General features: G+C 43.6%; 1 protein-coding gene across 2 annotated transcripts in view; it reads left to right on the forward strand.

Moving 5' to 3' along the window:
• Positions 1 to 9,877, forward strand: part of TMEM117 (transmembrane protein 117) — a 198,117-nt gene extending 188,240 nt beyond the window's left edge. For both annotated transcript variants that reach the window (XM_035128607.3, XM_035128605.3), the window contains exon 8: positions 7,514 to 9,877. In XM_035128607.3, the coding sequence (XP_034984498.1) occupies positions 7,514 to 8,154 (641 nt within the window). In that variant the 3' untranslated portion in view covers positions 8,155 to 9,877. The remainder of the gene's footprint in view (positions 1 to 7,513) is intronic.
• The last annotated feature ends 14,978 nt before the right edge of the window (positions 9,878 to 24,855 follow it).

Here is a 24,855-nt window from a genome sequence, read left to right on the forward strand (position 1 = left end):
TTTCTACATTCCAGTCATCCCATCAGGTTTCAGTAAATATGGCCTATTAGGCCATATTTACCATCCTGTATTTAGAGCTCAAGTTCTTCTTGCTTGTTTCACATACTCTGTGTATTCCTGTAGAGACAACTGAAACCATGAGTCATTCCTCCACACACTGCTGCCTCTGTACCCCTCCATAGGGAGTCACCTGCCAGTATGTTTAGCGGGAGAAGGTGAAGCAGATCCAAACCATAGGTAAAAAAATTATAGTGCAGGCTGTGGCAATTAAAGATCTACTGTTGGTCAAAAGAGCAAAGATAATTAAACATTTTCTGGTGAATGCAGCAATCAAGAGGAAACAGGAGGTGCTGTGGGGATATTGATTATTTGGGAATTAAGGAAATGCCACTGGCAATGAGATACATTAATATGGCAGTTGGAATTTGATGTTCTTTGTTTTCATTCTAGTGCTCCTTAAAAGTAGGCTGTTTGTGGTTAGCCAATGTCTCTTCCCTCTCCCAGCCTCTATAAACTAATGGGGATATTTTTTTGTGAAGGGCATAATTTAATTGGAGAATGAGCCCATGAACAGGGATTGTAGAATGTTTTTTTTTCTTCCAGCTCAGAATTAATAAGTTCTATTTATTAGATTTCCTAGACAAATCAGTCTATTTGAATTCATGTCACATCGTTTTGAGTTGCAAGAGCCTGCTTTATCTCAGCTCTGTGCCATTTTTTAGGAGAATCATAAAGCACATCAACTCGGCATGAGAAAATCCCTTTGGGTGGGCTTTGCTAGGCCCATCTGTTGTTAAATCAATGCTGAGTTTTGAGCTCAGTTCTCAAACTTTGGACCTTTTCTAAGCTTTCTGTTTTGCTCGCAGACACGCTGTGATTCCCTATCCAAATCTAGATGAATATATACAACACCTGAAAATATTTCAGGTGATGTGAATTACTGATCAAACAAGTTCTTTGGAGATGATGCACCCTGTCTATGAAGTGGCTATGTTTGTTTTTCAGTCCATTTGGTGCAAAATGAATGCCGTAGCTATGAAATCTCCTGAGGCCATGCATAGATCACAGAAGCTGGCAACAAGAAATGGGTATTGTTCAGCGGATTAAAATAAAAACAGGAAGGGAATATACCAAACTGCCAACAACACAATCTACCCATGATTCTTCCATTCCCCCTCCCTTTCTCTAAGAGAGAAGTTCCCACTCACGACACACATGGACCAGCCAAAAGGCTTTACATCATGCCTTCTCTGATGTATTTTGTTGTCAGAAGAACAGCCAAATGGAAATGGTCTCTCTCTCTCTTTAAAAAAAAAAACTTTGGAAAAAGCATTTTGGGAGGACATCCCTGCCTGTTACCCGGCATTCTGGCACTGCCAGGAATGTGTCCTCCAATTGTGCAGCAATAACTCACAGGAGGAATTGGAAATGGTTCTGTGCTTGTAGCTGGCAGGACATCTAAATAATTGGTGGCACTTGGAAGATGAAGTGGCCTGGAACTGGCTGGTTAAAGGTCTCCAGCAGTGATTCAGCAGAGGTCTATGAAAAGCCAGAAGTTGCTTGTGATGTATTTTTCAGATCATTGGCATAAGATTAGCATGCAGAACACAGAGAGAACAGTTCTAATAGATCTAGGGAACTAACGTGGTTCCCTTCAGATGCTGCTCGGTTGCAGCTTCCATCATCCCTGTCCATGGTGGCTGGAACTGATGGAGGTTGGAGTCCTACAACATCTGAAGGGCATCACATGGACTCTCCGCTGCATTAGAACAGTCCTGTCCAGGATAAATACAGAATTCCCAGCAAACTCAGATTTTAAGTCACATTTCAGAAGCTATTTTAGAGTTTATTTTGGTCCAGACATTGGATTTTCTGGAATCCTGACCGAATTTGAAATGGCTCCTGACCCTGGTGTGGGCCAATGATATTAGGCCATCACACCAGATACTCAAAGACATGCTTTGGCCCCCAAACCCAGATCAACAGTGTCAAAGGACATGCATTTCTCAACTTCATTTTCTGAGTAATGTTTAGAAATGTGTCTTTTTAGTATTTACACTCCCCACCCGAACATCCTTTGTCACTTGAAATTTTACCTTTAGCCGCCCTTTCCTATTGTACTTCAGAGTCTCTAAGAATTGTCTTGCTTTTAGCAGCTTTCTTTCAATCCTTCCAGACCATATGAGATCCACCCACTTCTTATGGGTTTGGTTTCGGTTTTATGGGACGAGAGTTATTTTGCTTTTGTTTTACCTTTAGCACACAGGCTGAGTATAATCAGTTTGCGAAAGGAATGCCAAATTTGCATTTTCAGCTACCAGGCATTCTGTAAAACTCAGGTTCATAAATGTGATACCTGATTGGCTGTGAGTGTGTGACCAGATAAAATGCGAATTGCCTGTAATGTGCTGGGGGGGGGGGGGAAGCACAGCGTCCGAAGCCCATTTCATTCTATTCAAGTTGTCGTTCTTGTTAGATTGGCTCCATTAATGGACATCAAATCAATGTGTTCAGTGCAAAATCTATCACCTCAACCACGTGGTCTATAAACAAGAAAAAATATCGAGAAATCCCTGAGCATGGCATATGTTAATAGTGCATGGTGGAGCCAGTGTGTCACAGAATGGAACACCTCTTTTAACTAATTGTCTCCGTAATCCTCAAATTGAACTCTGAAGTGAGGGAGCCACAAGCCTGTAGAAGGTCAGTGCCAATTGCTCTCCAACATTGCTCATCAGGTCTCTGTCAAGACCAGCATGACGGAAACATCAACAACAATACCGATGGCTGTGCCCTAAAGGTAAAGGTGAATAGACCCCTGACCATTAGGTCCAGTCGCGGACGACTCTGGGGCTGTGGCGCTCATCTCACTTTACTGGCCGAGGGAGCTGGCGTACAGCTTCCGGGTCATGTGGCCAGCATGACTAAGCCACTTCTAGCGAACCAGAGCAGCGCACGAAAACACCGTTTACCTTCCCATTGGAGTGGTACCTATTTATCTACTTGCAGTTTGTGCTTTCGAACTGCTAGGTTGGCAGGAGCAGGGACTAAGCAACGGGAGCTCACCCCGTCACGGGGATTCGAACCGCTGACCTTCCGATCGGCAAGCCTTAGGCTCTGTGGTTTAGATCACAGCGCCACCCGTGTGCCCTAATGCGCACCATAATTATTTTATGCTCCATTAACACCCCCACGCTATGACTTCTCATTAAATCCCTTTGTAGCGAGGAGTTCCAAATGTGTGTTTTAGTCCATGTTAAATATTTTTCGGTCTTGCTTCCATTCTTTCTTCTTTCTGTGTGCATAGAGAGATCTTGCGTTTTTGCATCTGCTTAACTCATCTGGATTTCCCTTGACAGATGGCTCATTGCAAACACATGTGCTTTCTTTCCTAGGCAGCAGTTTATGTAAATACACAGCATAGCCTAGTTTCCATGGTACCCTGGGAGATTTGTAGGACTTAGAAGTGAGTTTGGTTATCCACTCTCCTTGTTAAAATAGATTCAGGGGCTAGACTAGTTCCTTTATTAAAAAAAATCTATTTATTATCCAGCCACACTGGATGCATAGTCTATAAAGGTCCAGGTAATTCAGATTCAAATATATAAACACTTGCAATATTGAGCAAGGGGGGGGGGGTTATTTCAGTCTCTTTAATGAGCATCTCCATGTTTCAGCCAAGATCTGACCAAAATCATATGAGAACTTGCAGAGTGCACAAGATCTTGCATGATTTCAGCTGAGAGATCACCTTAAATCAGTCCCAGTGCCAGAATCGCTTCTCTGCCAGTGCAGATGTGGTGGTGCAGGGTGGTACATGTGGTAGTGGCAGGACCAGTTATGGTGGTGCTGGTGGCAGCAGCAACAGGGCAGAGTGGCACTTCCCATTTTGCTTCAGGCAGCAAAGTGGGATGAACCATCCAGGAAAATACATTGCATGCAGAAAGTCCCAGGTTAAAACCCTGGCATTGTCAGAATCCGTGCTGAGGAGGGCTGCACTGAGAAGGAATGGTGGGGACCCCCCCTCCCCCTGCTCCTGCTCCAGATCCTGAATCTTCACAGGGGCAGGAGGACAGTATAGATTTGGAACAGTGGTTTGCAGAGGGACATGGTTCAGAAGGCAGAAACTGGGAAATATTGGATGGGGAACACCCAAGAGACGAAACACTGGGAGAGAGAGGGTTAACAGATTGACAAGCATTCCTCCGCTCTCCCCAAAGTCAAGAAAAGCTGAGAAAGTGGCAGAACAGAAAGCACACAAAGCACAGAGGGTACAAACTCAGATTACAAGATGTAGAAGTGATGTAGATTAATAGGGATGTAAGGGGGTGAGATCCTTAATTGGGAGCACTGCCATTCCTGGGAGATGGGTCCTTTGTTCTCTTTCTGTGATTATTAAAGTTTCCAACTGGTAAGAAGATTCCTTTTCCTTTATTCTGTTTATCTACTGCCACAGGGAAGGAAGCCCTGAAGCCTAACAGGCATGTACAATTAAGAATCTTGTAGCAGTCTGTGGGAAAGGTATTTGCTCCCTGAGACCGTGGACTGCAGATCCAAGTCCAAGATAGTCAAAACCACACCCTCCAGAAGTTGTTGGATTCCAGTTTCCAGCAGCCCCAGCCAGCACGGCCAATCATCAGGAACAATTGAGAGTTTCTACATTAGCTGCCAAGTTTTCCCTTTTCTCGCGAGGAAGCCTATTCAGCATAAGGGAAAATCCCTTAAAAAAAGGGATAACTTGGCAGCTATGGTTTCTACAATAGCTACCCCTGAAAGAGAAAACAGGGGACTCAGTGGATGAATAATCTGAGCTGGTATAAAACAGCTTCTGAGTTTCCCTTATGGTATAAAGATTGACAATACACTTACAGTCATTCCAACTGAAATAGATATGCTGGAGATCAATATGTACCATGCTAGAAAATGCCTGCAGATTTAGAAATAAAGGTCAGCGAAGGAAACCCAGTGTTTTAAGAAACCAAGTTGTCTCCGCCAGACTCTGAAAGAATCTCGCTGCTGGTTGTCATCAGAATAGGGAGGCTGGTGGTTACAGCAAAGGTGGAGGATGCGTGTCTGGACTGACTGCAGGCACTCCAGACAGAAAGATGCCTCGGGGACCCTGTGGGCAAAAATAGAAAGGTCAGAGGTCAAAGCGAAGCAATCCAAGCAGAGCGGATGTTCCAGAAGGTCTCTGAGGGATTCCTGTTTTGTTCATCTGTGTACAGTACGGTATGTGTGTCTGCAAACATGCTCGCAAGCACTCAATAGCAGCAAAGTGCTTTCTGGAGATACAGAAGGATTTGATGCTCCTTGCAATGGCTGTAACTGAGATGAAAGAGCTAAACAAACAGCAGCATTTTGAAACATTAGCTACTGGAAATCCACACAGACAAAGAGCTGATCCTTAATTTGCTCTCTTTTCCCCCTCTTTTTCTGGGGATGGGAAACAGAAGGTCTGGATGGCTTTGACATCCGTAAAAAAAAAATCCTCCTGAAATGCAGCCACGCAGGGTTTATGCTGACCAGGTGGGAGGAGAGAACCCTCATAAGTTAGAAGCGATAGTTCCATGGAAGCCAGCTATTATTAGGAGAGATGGATGGCTCATTGTAGAACAGAGGGATAAAGGCAGAGCAATTTGTGTGTTCACATGTTCTGGCAATTCCCAGGACATCTTACCAGTGAGCATCCAGACAGCAGTTCACATAGATTCAGCAGATTGGAGCACCTGAGGGGGAGCTAATTGAACACATTTATGAGGAGGTTGTTTCCTTTGTAGTGGGAGATCAGGCATTGTGATTGTGTGGTTGCCACCTTTGCGGAATAAAGAGGGAGTTTTTGTGGCGACATAGTAAGCAACAAAGAAGCTCTTTGCTTCATATGCGAAAGCTGCCCTGCCCTGAAGAACACAATAATCATAGAACAATAGGATCCAGAATCAGCAGTCTGATTGGTCCGCAGGAGCCACCCAATCCAACTCCAGGTGGAAGTGAATCTGCAACCTAAATACAGGGTTCTTATCATTTCTCCTCTAACCTTTCCCCCTGCTCCTTAAAGATATGTCTCATGTTCCTGTCAGGGCTCTCTTCACCTGGTGGAATGATGAGATGAGCAGAGCCACGGACACAATTGTTCCTTCCCCTTCATGGTTGCTGTGGAGTATGTAGGTCACATGGGTAGTCTAATGACCTATATGCAATGTAATGGGAGTGTCAGTGACTAGTGCTGGTGGGGTAAATTTCAGTCTGAACCTGACCAAACGTGGGGAAGCCACATTATCACCAGGGGCATAGGAATGGGGGTGGGGGCAGTCCGCCCTGGGTATCATCCCTTAGGGGGGGTGACAAATTCCCCCCCGGACACGATCGCCGCCGCGCCAGATCACAGACCGCAGTGCAGTCATGGCCATGCTGGATCACGCCCCCCCCCGACGCCACCAAGCCGGATCACACACCCTGGGCACAATCACCCCACCCCTGGGCAGATTGCCCCGCCCCCAGGTGCATGGCATGTGAGTCACTCCAGGAGCCAGAGCAGCTAGCTCGACCGCTGATTATCTCACCTACCATGTGGCACTGGTGGTGAGGAATCTTTTCCCACAGCCCTGCTTGGTAGTTCCACCATGCTCAGAACTTGATGGTGGTGGCCAAGGAGAAAGCATTTCTGTGGCAGCTCTTAAATGGTGGCACTAGATTTTCAAGACCCATCCTCTTCTCCTGATCATAATATCTTGTAAACAATTTTTAATATTGTATTTTTAAATTGTCATAACCTCCCCAGGACCTGATCATTAAGGCCAGGAAAGAAATACTGTTGTTGTTGCTGCTGCTGCTGCTGCTGTTGCTGCTACTACTACTACTACTACTACTACTACTACTACTACTACCGTACTACCTAATAAGAAGCAAGCATCAGTTACAACAGTAGTGTTAGGCAAGCATGGCATAGACCAGTTGCTACAAATCTCTAGCCTTGAATGCTTGACTACAGGAATTTTCTGCTGCATAAATGCCCAAGGCCTCCACCTTCTGCCCTCCTTGAAGTGAGTTGCATAGAATCTAGCATTCACCACAGTAGCAGCAGCACTAATTCTGAACAAATGAGTGATCAGTCCTAATGACACTTTAGTAACCTGCAAGATGGTCCTTTAGATGTGGCCTTTATTTTTCTGGAAGGATTTTTGTGTCCCAAAACAGCTGCTCTTTAGGTTTATTGATCTACACTGCATCTCCTAGTATTTTAAACCCACAGGTCACCTACAGATGAATTCAATTTGTTGTACTTTTGGGTTTCCGTTCCCAAATGATTTATTATAAAGCGAGACATTATTCTGAAACAGCAAAACTTTTTCAGTCACCAATCTTGACTCTACTGCATATTTAATTCAAACCTCAATGTACAAATTAACTGAAAATGCTCTCTTCATATTCTTCTGAGTGACTTTGCCTGTACCTTTTGCTGTGCTGGTACAGATTGACTCATCCTATGATTTCCTTATTTTTCTTTCTGCTACAGGCAAGTGGTTTAACTATGGAATCATATTCCTTGTTTTGATCTTGGATCTGAACATGTGGAAGAATCAAATATTTTACAAGCCCCATGAATATGGTCAATATATTGGTCCTGGGCAGAAGATTTACACAGTAGAAGACTCAGAAAGCTTGAAGGACCTCAACAGAACCAAACTGTCTTGGGAATGGAGGTCAAACAACATTAACCCTTTGACCAACAAGACCTATGCTGAAGGCGACATGTTTCTGCATAGCCGGTACATTGGTGCGAGCCTAGATGTCAAATGCCTGGCCTTCATTCCATGTCTACTGGCTTTCGCACTGTTTGGCTTCTTCATCTGGTTCTTTGGACGATTTCAGAAAACCGACCAAGGCATGGAAAATCTTGACAAATCGTACACGCGCATGAAAAGGAAATCGCCGTCTGATGTGGCGATGACGCGAGAGAACACCCAGGTTTTAGCAGAGGAGCCCTTAAGCTGCGAAGATCCACATTTTTTATCCATCAAGTCAGACTTGAGCGAGATCGTCTTTAATTCTTCCCTCCTGACGTCAGAAAACCTTAGCGCACATTTAAATGAACAGCCAAGCCCCCTGCAACCGATAAGAGAGCCTCCTGTACCTAAGAATAACTCTTTAACCTAATAGCATCTCTTTTGGAAAGAGAGAAACAAGCAATTGTGGTCAGATTTCATTGTTAACTTTTTTTGTAAGTGACAGTTTACGTAGTCTAAAGAACAAGAGATACAACCTATACCCCAACGGTGCTCAACATGCTTTTTTTCTATGGCTTTGTTTTCTACTTGTATTATAATGACTTGTGCCTATTGTATTATATCAAACATTCCTTTATAGATTGCTTCTTTCAAAAGTGCAATAGTGTACTAGATGACAACCTGCAGGTTTAAAATGCTGCTTTGGTGGTGCCTTGAAACTTTAAATGGTCCTTCTAACTCCAGCATGTGGAACTATTTTGAAAGGGCACTTTGATTTCTAGAACTTGGCCAGCGAATGTGTCGTCCACTAGCTGAACATGGTAAGTCTCACTCCAGAACATCCTCCTCTGCCCCTTCAAAGACTTGGATGATAGTAGACTCTGTGAGGCAGCAAAGGAATCCCTCTGCAGACTGGTGTGGGAAACCATTGAGAATCTGCTACATCCTGAAGACCATCCAATGCGGTTAGCCAATGCGGTGGCCTCCAGATAATATGAACTACAATTCCAATCCTCCCTGGCCACTGGCATGCTGTCTACGGGTGATGGGAATTGGAGTCCATGATATCCGGAGGGTTGTGTATTATACATGGTCTACCCACAATTTGGAACCTCATTTGATGAGTGTTGTCAACAACACAAGCCTGATGTCAACGGTCAATGTATTTATGAAAGGGTTCCTCATAAGCAACGGCAATGAAAGCTCGGCTTTTATTTACTGATGCATAGAGCCAATGACTTCGACAGCTGGACTTCAAAGAAGCATGTTGATTCCCTTTTAATTTTGCTGGCTAGCTTCCAGAGACAAACGCCGATTCATAACATCAGACTGTTAATGTAGCATGGGTCACTGCTTAGGGACGGGTGACTTTCTCCACAAGTAATTGCAGTTAGGTGATAATACCTAATTGCATTTTTCCACAATTAGAGATGAATTGCCACTCGGTTAAAAATCCTGCCCTTCTCCTGTAGGAGCAAAAGGTTAAAGTGCAATGTTGGTGGGACAAGTCAGGATCTTGGCCGAAACCAAAGCGATGCCAAAGAACCAATATTGGGAATGTGCTTAAAGCTAGCAGGGTGAAGCATTTGCAATGTTGATGAACTCTGATGTAAATATGCACTGGGGCAGGCATGGGCAGAAAGTAAATCATCAGCATCTGCTGGTAGGTCTCAGGGTGATTTGCAGTAGATCGGCAAGAGTTCATCATTCGCAACAACAAAAAGACTTCCCAACTCCCAAAATCAGGTTGCTGAAAGATAAAAAGTTTGGGGAAGTGGGGGAACCAGGGATTGACTGATGTGTGAAAGGACTGTGAAAGCTATTCTGGTCCTGAACACAAATCCTTGGGCTGAACAGCAGGTGCTTGATATTAAGTATACAGAAGCCCAACCCTCATCCCCTGGTGCCATCGTTTTGCATCTAGCTCTGGTTGGTGGATCTCAAAGTCCAAGCAGAAAACAAAATAGATCCATCAAGCCTGATATCTAGCTGCCCCTGCATTTGGGCAATGCCACCAAGGGAATAGACTTGGCTGACTTGGTTGTGGTACGAGGACTGAATGCATGCAATAGAATAGCAAATTCTGTGTTGTTTTGTTACTCTGAGGAATTAACACTGTGTCCGCCAATAAAAAAGAAAACTGAGAAACAAAATCAAGGTGTAATTGTTTTTTTTTTTTCTATTTTGCCTTGTTAGATAATAAATAAACAAATTCCTAGTTATTTTATTTAATGCCCATTTTTTTCCTCCAAAGAGCTCAAGGGGCTTCTCCTTGGCTCCCCCCCCCCTGCCCATTTAATCCCTTACAACAACCCTATGAAGTAGGATAGACTCAAGAGCACCCAGTGAGCTTCCTGGCCAAATGGGAATTTGAACCTGGGTCCTAGTCCGACACACTTCTTCTTCTTTGGCGATCCCTCGTAGCCAAGTAAGATTGTCTTCCATAAACACGGTTTTAACAATGAATCCGTAAGTGACTGTGGAGGCCAATTCTGGATCCACATGTCCTTCCACAGTGGGGACATTGGTTTCTGGGTGGGAGTTGATCACGGTGTGGATTTGCCAAGCGTGCCTTCCTTTTAGCACGTTTTTCCTTGTGTCCTGAGTCTGAGTGCCCATGATACCTTTGGAAATGGCTGTTCTCCAATTGGAGCACTCCCAGGCATGTGTTTCCCAATTGTAAGTGTTTATACTACATTTTTTTTAGATTTGCCTTGAAACAGTCTTTAAACCTCTTTTGTTGACCACCAGCATTACACTTTCCATTTTAAAGTTTGGAATAGAGTAGTTGCTTTGGAAGACGATAATCAGGCATCCACATAACATGACCAGTCCAACAAAGTTGATGTTGAAGAATCATTGCTTCAACACTGGTGATCTTTGTTTCTTCCAGTACACTGGTATTAGTTCGCCTATCTTCCCAAGTGATGTGTAAAAATCTTCAGAGACACCATTGATGGAATCTTTCGAGGAGTTGGAGGTGGCTTTTAGAAGTGGTCCATGTTTCACAAGCATATAGTAAGGTTGGTAGTACAATAGCTTTGTAAACAAGCATTTTGGTTTCCATGCAAATGTCCCGGTCCTCAAACACTCTGCACTTCAATCGGGAGAAAGCCTCACTCGTAGAGCTCAGTCGATGCTGGATTCCGACACACTAACCACTACACCACACTGCCTCTCATTAGGTTGATCCGGTTGGTCAGTTGCCTTTTTCCAAATGGGCTTCTGCATCCCAATCCTCCCAAGTGCTTAAACTGCCTCAGATGTAGACCCAAATCCTGCTGTAACAATCCTTGTTTCTCAGCTGTCTCCCGATGCTTGCACATTTTGTTTTGATCTGCCTGCTTTTCAAATTGGCTAGCTGCTAAAATTAGCATGCATAATTGAACTATGCATTTATTACCCATCTTTTGAGAGCTAAGTTTAATAAACACTCAGCAACTGATCAGCATATGGCTGGAGCCTATACTCGCTGAAGTATGTGTCTTTTACTTTTCATCTGTACTCTGAAACTCCGCAGCACTGCACGAGCTTGAATTTCTGCCACGATGTCCTTGTAGTGCTAAAAATGATGCATTGGTGCTTCACTTTAACACTTCTTTGCTCGGCACCTATGTGTGGGCATCAGGATGTTGGAAATTCCACGGATTTTATTGGTTCTTGGAAGGGTTTTAAAAAACACAGACATCAGGATCACAGTAATACCAACACACACACCCCTTTTGCCTACAGAATATTTAATATTTTATCTGCAGAAACTTTTAATCACCACTGAATTTGTATCCCTTGGAAATTGTAGCTCTCATTAGTGTTTGGTAAGTGGAAACTTGTTCAAGCTGTAGAAAAGTAGAATTTACATTTTACAGGGAGCCCACTGCTTGGAAGCTTATTAAAATGCAAAGACTTTGATTTTGCTGCATAGATGATTAGCTTTGTTTAGTTTTTCAGTTAAATTTTATTTTTGGAGTGCATTTGGACGAGAGGCACACAAATGGCTGATTGGGTGTGCTAGCACTCATCCTTCTGTGATGAGCACGAAAATATCAAAATCTTGTGTGTGTGTGTGTGCCACTTCCTTTGCTTGGTGTATGAAGGAAAATCATTAATTTAATTAAAGTGCAAAGAAAAATGAAAGAGCGGTTTGAGCCTGACTGCCTCCACAATTACATGACCCTAAGCAATGGTTATTAAGCAGCAGGCTCACCGTTAGAATAAATTCTTTGACTTTACATCACACTAATTTTTCCAAAGCTACCATGAATTACCTAAAAGTCTAGCAGTAATCAGAGAGTCTAGTAAACCTGAGATTTTATTGGGGTCTGCAAAAGCAAACAAACAGAAACTTCATTATATTGAAGAGGACGACCAGAAATTACCTACAGCAGCCACCAAGAAGATATTGGGGCTATCCCAGGTGACCATAGAATGTCTGTCTTAGGTCTTCCCTTCCAAGGGCAGAGTGAAAGGTCTGAGGAGGGAAGATCTGATCTTGGTGCGGCCCTCCCTACCACTGCTGTCAAGGAGCATGCTAGGAGTGGATCAACAGTAAACAGTGATCCAAAGGATCCATAGTCTTCCCATTCACCTGACACCCCCCTGAGACATGGAGCAAGCTGGAGTATTTCATTTCCCTCCCTATGGAAGCAAATGAAAGGGGAAGCATTTAAAGAAACCTAGAACAAATTTGGGGAGGACACACAGGGGAGAAGTTGAAGATGGAGAAATTATATTGTGCAAGCAGAAGTCCTTGCAGGAAGAAGACAACTTCATAGTCTACAACCCTATAAGATTCACAGAGGCTCCTGCAATCCGCTGCATTCAGCATGTTGAGGGACAAGTTGAGCAGGCCTTACATGTACAAAGGCCTAGTCTGAATGGATCCAAACACACACACACACGTTTTTGGAACAGAATTGGCTCCATATACATATAGTATGAATGTCAAGCACATCCGGTGAGGCACTAATGGAAAGGACTGCAGAGGAAGACTCCCAATTTCCCATAGACACATTTCTTTCTGTATCATTGGAACTGCTTTACATTCAGAATAGCATCCTTATAAGCCTTACATAGGGACTTCGATCCACCATTAAAAAACAACAACCTCAATGTCCAAACTGGTAGTTAGAGAAAGTGTGCTTCGTTGGACTGGTCATATTGTGTGGATGCCTGATGATCATCTTCCAAAGCAACTACTCTATTCCGAACTTAAAAATGGAAAGCGTAATGCTGGTAGTCAACAAAAGAGGTTTAAAGACTGTCTCAAGGCAAATCTTTAAAAAATGTAGTATAAACACTGACAACTGGGAAACACTGGCCTGCGAGCGTTCCAGTTGGAGAACAGCCTTTTCCAAAGGTGTCATGGGCTTTGAAGACACTCGATCTCAGGACGCAAGGGAGAAACGTGCTAAGAGGAAGACACGCTTGGCAAATCTACACCGTGATCAACTCCCTCCCTCCCGGAAAAATATGTCCCCACTGTGGAAGGACATGTGTATCCAGAATTGGCCTCCACAGTCACTTACGGACCCATTGTTAAAATCGTGTTTATGGAAGACAATCTTACTTGGCTACAAGTGATTGCCAAAGAAGAAGAAGAAAGATTATAAATCTCTGTCTGGCCTCTTTGTTTCACAGTTGCCCGTTCATGAGTTGATTTTGCAGTTCCATGGAAAAACACATAGAATGACTCGTTAATGGGCTGTGTGGTTCAGGTCTCATCCTTAAGATCATCTCCAGGTTTAAGGGGCCTCTTGCCATGGGGCCCTATGGAAAACCCTCTCACTTTCTCCTGGTTGTAGCATGTGGGTGGGATCAGTGGTAATTTTTAGAGGTCCCTCCCGCCAAGACACACTAACCATGACAACACACTGGCTGTGCAAATGTGTTACGTAACTTTTCAAAAGAAAAACATAACAGATACCGTTGAAAACTTGCTATCATACCTGTTTTTCCTAGTGAGGACCACAAATGACTTCACAGCTTGGATACTGCTAGGCTGATGCAGTAGGAGATACCACTTCTCCTTTTTATGGGGAAATCGCTGGGATCCACAGAACAACAACCTGTTCTGTTCATATTCCAAGATAACCCTCATCTGTTGCTAGCTTTGTGCTGGAGAACAATATAGGAAAGACATCTCTTTTCATAAAGCTTCTAAACACACACAGACTCAGGGGGCCTGTTCTGTTCCTCTGAACAGAGAAGGGGGCAGCAACTGAAAAGTCACTTATCAGATTCCTGCAGGCAGCCTCCTCACTTGCCTCTGCTTCATCAGGAGGTTTCCTGGCATCTGAATAGCTTCTCTGCTGCCAACATTCAACCTTCATTTCTTCCTACTTGTCCTTTTAATTTTTACCCCTCTTGAGATCTCGTTGGAGCCTGATTTGTCTCCCTGTAATTGTCTGATTTCAGTGTTGTCTATGACAAAATAGCTACTGCTTAAAACACACTGGAATTGCTCTAATGAGTAAATTGGCACTCTTCAACCCAACATATAGACTCAACTGATGCAGATGATGTTTCTCATTTTTTCAATGCCATTCTGGCCTAAAAATTTACAGAGGCTCTTTTGGAAGCTGAGAGCCGGCACTGGGGGATTCCACAGCGTTCCAGATATCGCTGGAGTCCAGTGGGTTTGTTGGCTTATGTTCTTAACTCCCATCCTTCCCAGCCAGCCTGGCCAATGTCCCAGTCCAGTCTAGACTAGCAGAGGGTGGGTTGAAAAGGGGGAGCTTAAATAAATGTCCATCCTCACTGCAGGATTTCCCAGATTTTTCAAAGGGGCTTGTGCAGGCCCAAAGGCTAAAGAACTAAAGTGGTACCTTGGTTCTCAAACGCCTTGGTTCTCAACGCTTTTCTTCTCAAAACTCCGAAAACCCAGAAGTAAGTGTTCCAGTTTTCAAATGTTTTTCAGAAGCCAAACATCTGATGTGGCTGTCAGCTATTGTTTCTGGGGCACCTGCACCAATCAGAAGCTGTGCCTTGGTTTTGGAACATTTCAGAAGTCAAATGGACTTCTGAAACTTATTAAGTTTGGGGCTTTTGTTTTTGCTATTTATTTTGTGTTTTTGTTTTTGAGGCTTTTTTGATTAATTTGTTTTTGTGACTGTGTGGAACCCAGTTCGGCTACTGATTGATTGATTGTGTAACTGTGGAAGTGGATAAAAGCCCCCCATCCAAACAATGACTATCATCAGTGCAGGTAAGAGAACATTTTAATTTTAATTTTTCATCATCTACAATACAGTACTGTCTTATTTATTTTATAGTACAGTACATTGATTATTGCTTTCATTTTATGGATCAGTGGTCTTGTCAGATAGTAAAATTCATGTTAAATTGCTGTTTTAGGGGTTGTTTTTAAAAGTCTGGAAAGGATTAATCCATTTTGCATGACTTTCTATGGGAAAGCTCACCTTGGTTTTGGAACGCTTTGGTTTTGGAACGGACTTCCAGAACGGATTAAGTTCGAGAACCAAGGTACCACTGTAACTTTGATTTTGTGATACACAGGAAAGGGCAGCCTTGATTGGTAGTAGCAACTACCCATGATTGGGGCAGCAGCACATTTGCAAAGCAAAACAAAAAGATTCAATCTATTCTCAATAAAGCTTTGTTGCCATCTGATCTCTCTGCAAACTATATATCAAACAAATCAGGCTGGTTCATCCCCGAACGAATCACCTGGAAATGACCATAGTCAACCTTTTGGTTTAGCAAGAATACCTGATCTGAGGATTTGTACATTTTATTTGACAAATGGGTCCATGACTCTTGTCAATCATATCCAGCCCTTTCCCTTGTTAGACTGAGAACTGCGGGGGGCGGGGGCGGGGGAGGTGCAGATGCAAATTTGGATTTGAATCTACATGGTAATGAGCATGCCACCAAGAGCGGGAGATATTATATGCAATCCCCATTCAGGCTGCCGGATGTGTCCCATCCATCTTACATGGCAATCTGCATCTCCATCAACTCTCTCCTTGGGCCGTTCATCACTCACCGCAACTTTGTTGTGCTCAATCCCAGCTGGGCTGGGGCTCTTTGTGTCAGGGCTGTATGGCAGGGTTAAATTCAGCAGCATACCTGACAGTAGACTGTGGCATTTCAGCAGAAATGTATATCAGGTAGATTGTCTGTGACACTGGAGTTAATTGCAATTATTGTTTTGCACTGATCTGCACCAGTGTGTGTTTATTGCCTTGTATTGTATTTGCATACTGAAGAAGTCATTTATCTCTCCAATTCATAACCCCTGCAATCAATCACCTGGAGTCACTGTTTGGAATTATTCATGAAAGAGTTATCTCTGTTGTTGGAACTAGGCATACTAGTAACATCCATTAACTTGATGAGTTTGTAGCTACTGGAGTGGGGGGTGGGTGGAATCAATATGAAGGTGGATCCCTAGGGCATAATTTCAGAAATCACTAATCCATATTCAGTCCATGCATAAATTCCTCTTAATCAAAAAGGAATTCTTAAGTTATTGCAACAGTTCTCATTTACGACTGCACACTGTGTAATAACTTGAATCAACAAACCTACATACATTAATTATTTTAAAGGGAATCTGTTTAAATCACAATCCATCACAGATTTTGGCCTGCGTAAATCAATGGAAGCCTATCTATGTTGAATTGGATCTACCATACAATCTTCTCAGACATAAGCCCCATTAAGCTCAATGGGACTTAATCTCAGGTGCATCCATAATTGTCTCATTTATCTCAACCAGGATACAACACAGAGATAGAGATATGGGCTGCAGCGCATGATGACTGATGGAGGTGGGGCTTTATTCATCCTTTGCGCTTGGCTGCAATGTGCATATTTATGAATATGTAGCCTTTGTAAATTATACGAGAAATGTAATTTTTTTTAAAAAAAATGTTTTGGTGGAGCCAGCAATTGATGCGAGGGTAGGGGCAGGGGCAAGGCCTGTGGTACAGCCCCACTTGTCTTTATGTTCATGGCTGCCCTCCAGGTGAGTAGCACATGAGAGAGATAGCTGGAAGTAAAAACCAACAAGGCTGGTTATGAGGCTGCAAGCACCGAAGATCCTTCTGCGCTTGTCTCTAATCCTGGCTGCACCAACTCACTATTGATTTATTCTGTCATTACTTCGTTTGTTTATGCAATTTACATGCTGCCCTATAACAGAATTTCCACGGGTAGCTTAGAAGATAAACAGGAGGGGGATCACCATAACACACACACACACACACACACACAATGCAGCAAATACAAGCAACCATGAAAAGAATATTCCTTCTAAATCAGAGAGCAAGAGAATATCTTGAAGGGTAATTTACTTTAGCAACAGCACACATACATCACATTTAGGGGAGGTGTTGGTATACAGGTCAACTGACTATATAAAGATGTAACCTGCCAAGGAATGTTAAGCAGGAAATCAAGTTGGTGGTGGCAAAACCTCCTTTCACACAGCCACGACGCTTCAGCCAGAGCCACACCACACATTCAGAGCACATTCAACACACATTTAAAGCACATGGCTCTCCCCAAAGACTCCTGGAAACTGATGGCCAATTGTAGTTCTGTGAGGGAGAAACTACTGTTCTTGGGATTCTTGGGTGGGGCGAGTCTTTTATTTTAAATGTATGGTATGGAATTGACCTTCAGTTGAGGCCACTCTCAGCTTCCTGGTTTTGATACAGCAACTTTAAAGTATTTATCCTTTTCTTTTCTTTTTCTTTTTTCTTTTAAAGATTAAAATTCTTTATTTAAGTTCTTTAAAATATTACAAAAAGCAGCTAAAGAAAACAGAAACAGAAAAATAAGAGAAACAATAACAAACAATTTATCCTTTTCTTTACCACTCACTTAGTCCCACAATATAAAAGATTATTTATTTTATTTTACACTTCGATCCTCTACATTCCAAGAATACCCAAGAAGTGTGGAGCAATCTGCTACACTGTTTTTGGTTCCAGAGATGGAGTGGCAGTCTTTGTTGATGTTTGGATGCCATGCACCATTTTGAATCCAGATGGTGGACCAGAACATGGCTTTGGATTGAATTCACCTGATTTTTGGTTTGATGTTTCTAAAAAAAAATTCTCACGTAGTGCCAAGCACTCCCCAGTAACAAACTACAAAGCATAAAACCAATAATAAAACAGCATGAAAGCAAGAAAGCCAGTAAGAGCTAAAACTGTAGTGGCAAAGTAGACTAATTTGGGAAGGCTTAGGAAAAAAGAAAAGAAAACATGATGATGTTGGGACTTACTTCACTTGGACTGGATCTACATCGATCTGTAAAAACATTATTAAATACAACATTATGTAACTCTCAATGCAGTTTCCCATTAGCAAAGGCTCGCTGCTCTACAGAGAGCCAGTGTGGTGTAGTGGTTAAGAGCCGTAGACTCATAATCTGGTGAACCGGGTTCGCTTCCCTGCTCCTCCACATGCAGCTGCTGGGTGACCTTGGGCTAGTCACACTTCTCTGAAGTCTCTCAGCCCCACTCACCTCACAGAGGGTTTGTTGTGGGGGAGGAAGGGAAAGGAGAATGTTAGCCACTTTGAGACTCCTTCGCGTAGTGATAAAGCGGGATATCAAGTCCAAACTCTTGATCTTCTTCTTCTACAGCGCCCTCTGGTGTCACATTTTAATAACGCATTTTTAACATTACAGCGATACCTTGGTTCTCAAACTTAATCCACTCCGGGAGTCCATTTGATTCCTGAAACTGTTTGAAAACCAAGGCCCGGCTTCCGATTGGCTGCAGGAGCTTCCTGCACTCAAGCAGAAAACGGGGAAGACACATCGGACATTTGGCTTCCGAAAAACGTTCTCAAACCGGAACACTCACACTTCCATTACAGATTGGTCTGCAATGGAAGAGCACAGGAGGGACCAAATTTTCATTGGAACGTATTACTTATCGAAAACCACTCAATGTTTAGAAGCCCACTGGTGACAGTGCATCGTATACATTAAACACAACTTTTAGTTTCTTAGGCCCGGAGCTCTCAGAACATGACTCAACCTGGGAAGAATCTATGCCTTGTGGTAGGGCCACACAGACACACACAGACACAGACACAGACACAGACACAGACACACACACACACACACACACACACACACACATACACAACACACTTTTCTTCTTGTGGAGGAAGAAAAGAGATGCAACCTGACAAAATGGCAAGTGATCTTGGGCTGTTATCTATTCAGTGCCTACTACTGAAATGTATTAGGTCCAAGGGAAATAAAACTCTGGATTTCAAAACATTTCTTACACCCAGTCCTTGGGCAGTTTATTAAAATGCACTTTTATTCTCTTCAGATGTAAAGACCCCCATCACACTCTGTCACTGAATAATCCTGCAACCCATATTACTTCTGAGAAATGATGGTGTCATTTCTAAAGCTTTATATATGACCCCTTCCAGAGGTTGTTTATTATAGCATCAAGAAAAATCTTATATTCTGGCATCACAAGAAAATAAAAACCGATGAGCAAATAACCCTTCGAGTTGTTCATTATTTCTTTGTGACTAGATTAAAAAAAATTGTACCCCTTAGCAGAACAGAAAATCTGGTATTCACATGAATCAAAGCTGGCCGTATCAAAGCACTCTTAACTCATCCGCAAATGGCCGGATATTATTAACTGAAAGGCTGCAATGTATATGCTGAAATCCTGCTTTGTATTTGTTGAATTCCAGCAATTCAGTGTGCTTTCTCTAGAGTTGTGCCTCAGGAATCCTCTGCCTATTCCATTTATATTATGGCAGCAACTTTAAGCTTGCAAAAAGGCATTCCATGCTTTCCAGTGGTGAATAAATAGAGTTTTTATGGACTTTCAAAAAGGCACTAAGCTACTTTGAAGCAGGTAGTTTATTTCCATGCTAACCTTATTTAAAGGGATGAACAGACTTCAGTCCTACAGGATTTGCATTATTTTCTATCACTACCTCGAGATCCACCAACTGGAATCACTTACAAAAAAGAATGCTCCTGGAACACGGAGCACCAAAATTGAGCTCAGTCTTTTTCACTCAAAAAAATCCACTCCTTATTCACTCACCAAGATTTCTGCAGTTCAACACCCAAATATTAAAGCGGAGGGCAGCCTGTTTGAGTATTCTCCTAAGTCATGGAATTCACTGGGTCTTCAACTGTCAATACACATGGAAAGAAGAAGAATTGTTCTAGCTATTATAATTAAGAACTACCTTAAAGTTAGCCGGAAACTGCAGTCTTTGAGAGAAAGGGGTTGAAAATGCCCCCTCTTCGTTGACAGGGTTATGACATCACTGTTTATCTTCTGTAGCTACTGTTGATCAGTTCCACACAGTCACAAAAAAAAATTGCTGAAAAAACCTCAAAAACAAAAATAGCAAAACCAAAAGCGCCAAACTTAATCCGTTTCAGAAGTCCGTTTGACTTATGAAATGTTCAAAAACCAAGACACATCTTCCGATTGGTTGCAGGAGCTTCCTGCACTCAAGTGGAAGTTGCATCGGACGTTCAGCTTCCAAAAAACATCCCCAAACCGGAACACTTACTTCCAGATTTTTTGGCATTTGGGAACCAAGGCGTCTGAGTGGTAAAAAGATTCTGTGTGGATGTTCCAGATTCTTCTTTTTCTTTTGGTAGGTGTGCAGAGCCTGTTTCCATGTCAGCCTAGTAAATCCTATTTTTAGCGACACTACAAGCCCACTAGGGATAGGAGTCAGCAGCAGAACGGCAGCAAGAGCTTCACTGTTCCTCTGATTGCTCACAGGTGGGATGCTGAGATGTGCCAATCAAACCCTGTGTACATAATAAATTGGGAGACACAGTGTGTGACATGAGAGGAGTATTGAAGCCTGTCATTAAGCCCCGCTGATTCGGAGGTGGAGGTGGGGGTGGGGTCTGAGAAATAATGGTATGCCCACATACTGAGAGTGTGGGTGGGTGAGGGAGAAATAGCTACTTTTTGCATTAAATCCTTCCTGATTCATTCCACAGGATTTATATACCACTTAATCATCAAAAGCCACCAAAAAATTTACTTAAAATATACATTCCAATTACCAATAAAAATACAATGTTGAAAACAAAACTAAATTTCAAAATGTAAATAAAACCAAGAGTTTTAATAAAATATTCATGATAGAATAAAATTTCATATTTAAGTACCTGTCGAGTTTCTGAGTAGGCTAGCTTCAACTGGTGCTAAAAACAATGAAGCTATTACCGTATATTTATTTAACATGGCTCTATTTTTACCTCCTGTGGGACCCAGGTGGCGCTGTGGGTTAAACCACAGAGTCTAGGGCTTGCTGATCAGAAGGTCAGCGGTTCAAATCCCTGCAACGGGGTGAGCTCCCGTTGCTCGATCCCAGCTCCTGCCAACCTAGCCCACCTAGCAGAAAGCACATCAAAGTGCAAGTAGATAAATAGGGACCGCTCCGGCGGGAAGGTAAACGGCGTTTCCGTGCGCTGCTCTGGTTCGCCAGAAGCAGCTTTGTCATGCTGGCCACATGACCCGGAAGCTGTCTGCCGACAAATGCCGGCTCCCTCGGCCTATAGAGCGAGATGAGTGCCGCAACCCCAGAGTCGGACATGACTGGACCTGATGGTCAGGGGCCCCTTATTCTTACCTCCAACGAGATTTTCAGTGGTGGGAATGACTACAAGCAGCTTCCAGCAGGCCTGATTGGTACCAGTACATGACACTCTCGGGGAGCTGCTGGGGCCCAGCAGGGCTCACTGCTGAAATCTGCCTTAGGTCTCACTTTGACTCTCCCCCAACACTTCCATCAGCCTGGGTAGCTGGCATACCTTTCAAGTGCCCAGGAAAAAACCAAGACATTCATTTTTTTCCCTCACGAGAACTTGACGGCCATTTTGGGTGCCGCACTCTCACCCTGAAGAAAGCGCTTTTTTCCAAGGCTGCGATCTCGTGTACTGCCCCCCAATCCCCAAAATGCTTTGCGGGGTCATGAATGAGGCACGGGACACGTGAATTGCCTAGGAGTGTGTCTCGGAAGACGCACATCCTGGTTTTGCATCAGAAAAAGTTGGATGGTATGAGCTGGGTCTGGTAACCACCCTTTAAATTTCCCACAGCACTTCTAATGTAGCATTGCTCCAGGTGGTTGCAGCTGATTGGAACTGTAATCCAAAATAGCTTGAGGGTACAGTACTTGTGGTTCCTTGGCTGTCGCTTGAGGTCTCAGTGGTGTGGAGTCCCTTCCATCAGCTTTGATTGGTGGTCCCTCCTGGACAAGGTTACTTAAATGCTGTCATCTATGCTCTGGTAACCTCTAGGTTAGATTACTGCAATGAGTTCCATGTAGGGATACCTCTGAAGACTGTTTGGAAACTTCAGCTGGTGCAGAATTTGGTGGCCAGGGTCCTCACCAGGGCAAGATTGTTTCAGAACAATCATCGTCTGAGGCCCTTCTTCATGTGCCTCCTCCTAGAGCGGTCCAGAGGGTAACAACATGAGAACAGGCTTTTTCTGCTGTAGTTCTCCATTTGTAGAATGCTCTCCCCAGGAAGGCTCACCTGGTGCCTTCATTACATATCTTTAGGTGCCAGGCAAAAACATTTCTCTATGACCAGGTCTTTGACTAGCTATAGTATACTAATGCTACCATATCCACTCACTGGAGTTAGCTAGGGTTGCAATATTTTAAGAAGTGAAAGAAGCTTTTTTAGCCTTTTTTTTTTTTAGTAAAATCGCTTAAAAAAACAAAAAAACAGCACTTCTGATATGGGCTGCCATATGCCTGGGTTTTCCTGGACATTTTAACTGGCTCCTGAAAACTCTGCCTGGGCACCATTTTTGACGGATGAATCCCAGCTTTGTCTAGGAAATTCTGGACGACGTATGGCAGCCCTATGTTAGCTCATTTGCTGGAAACATAGCTGCCAAGTTATCTATCCCTTTTTTAAGGGAAATTCCCTTATGCTGAATAGGCTTCCTCATGAGAAAAGGGAAAACTTGGCAGCTATGGCTGGAAAACAAGGGGGGTGGCTGAATCAGTGGCGGAGGAAGGGAGGTGTGTGTGGGGGGGTGGACCAGGTGACATCACTGGGGTGTGTGTGTGTGTGTGTGACAAAATGAGTTTTTTAAGAAAAAATGGTCTCACAAAACTTTTTAGGAGTGATGTGGTGGCTTAGGCATCTGTGTCTGCCCTCTTCCTCTCCCCCAGCCGCCCTACAGCTAAGGGGGAGGCAGTGGAGAGGCTCCAAGCAGCGGAGAGGCTCACCCTGCCCCCATGGGTGGATCACCCCACCCCCGGCTGAAGAACACACTCCCACACCAGGCACCCAAGCGACAAGCTATGCCACTGGGCTGAATACTTTCTGTTCACTTAATGGTTATCCAGACTATCTGGAGTGACAAATGAATGGCTTCTAATTTGCTATGCTGAAAGGTGTTTCCCCCAACAGCAACCACAAAGGCACCCTGTGAAGTTGGACAGCGGAAAAGGTAACATATCTCACTTTTGGAAGTGGGTATTTAAAAATAGCACAGCTGACCTGTTCCTTTGTGAGAAGAATGAAAAGATCAGCTTGTCCTCAGAGAGGCCAAAGGTCTCAGAATCAATGTTTACACAATTCAGTTTCAGCCAGCCTCACTCCGAGCCATAATCAGGCCGGAGAGAGATGCATTTTGGTTCTTGGAAGAAGGACTTTTGCATAATGGTAGCTTGTAGAATGGAACTGCTTTTAAAGGGCTCAGAGGAATGGGCAGAGGGAGAGAAGATTGCCTCACAAAAGTGATCATTTGAAGAGTACAGTTTAATTTTTTTACAGCAAGGCTTGCTTGACCAGCTCCTTTATTTAATAATGTATGGACTTGTCAACAAGATACTCTACCTTCTAGGCAAAAAAGGAAAGAGTTGTCTAGACGAGCATGGATTGCTGTGACTCGGTCAGACCTGGCCAGGGGTAACACTGGTGTTTTGCTTTTATTTACTACACTTTTAGATTGCTTTCTACTCCAAAAAAATGCCACCCTTTCTCCTTTTTGGCAATAATGCGGTTTACAACACATAACCGTATGTGTTGTAACACCTAACATTTCAAGTTCTATCCAAAATGCCCAAACCAGCATACCATACATTAAAAGAAATGTGTCAGAAATGTGATGAGCTGTGTAGGCCTAAGAATTTGTCATGTAACTTGAGCAAATTGACCTGCTGGCTTAAATCAGCAAATAAAATGGAGATGTGAAGTGATAAGATTCCATCTTAGTACTCAGAAAGGAAAAGAGTGCAACTGAAAAATAAAATTACTTGGAATTTATAATGCTGGAAGTTTATAGGTGGAAAGAAAGTGACGGGTCCAAGGTCACTTATCCAATAATGCACGCAGTATGCAATCCTATGAAGAAAGGTGAATATGACCCCGATTTAAATTAGCAGATCACAGGGAGCCACTTCTGTGAATGCAGCTGCTGGAAGAAGCACAGCTAGGATGCTAAAACATGTTTGCTGGCTTCTCGGATGTGCAGTAAAGTTCAAACTAACCTTTCTCTATAGGACATGTTACCCGTGTACTCAGCTCACAGAATGCTTTGACCTGCCTCATCAGAGAGTAGTTCCAGAAATTGTTTTTATGTTGTGTGAAAGCAGAATTTAACAGTTGGGGGGGGGATATCAAAATAGAATAAACTGCCAAGTGAATGCAGCCTCTGAGTAGTGACACTGAAATAAATGGACATCAATAACTTAATTTCCAGCATGGCTTACCAAAATCAGTAGTAAGACAGTCTTTAGCCATAGGCTTAGAAAAGGGACCCCAAACTACGGCCCGGGGGCCGGATGCGGCCCAATTGGCCTCCCAATCTGGCCCGCGACGATCCCCGCCGCTCGCCGCCGCCCGCTGTTACGGTGCGCAGCGCGGCGGCGCTCTTCCAGGTCGAAAAAAAGCGCCGAAAATCCTTTGTGCGCATGCGTATGGGCCTCTCCCGACCCAGAAGAGGTCATTTCTGGTGCACTTCCAGGTCTGGGGAGGCCCATACGCATGCGCACAAACGATTTCCGGCGCTTTTTCCGACCTGGAAGCGTGCCACCGCACCAGTAAGCGCCTGTGCGCATGCGCACGGGCGCGCACTCCCCCGCCCGCCAGCCCGCCGCGCGATCGGCGCAG

The sequence above is a fragment of the Zootoca vivipara genome, chromosome 9 (genome assembly GCF_965207765.1).
Source record: "Zootoca vivipara chromosome 9, rZooViv2.hap1.1, whole genome shotgun sequence".
Taxonomy (NCBI): Eukaryota; Metazoa; Chordata; class Lepidosauria; order Squamata; family Lacertidae; genus Zootoca; species Zootoca vivipara.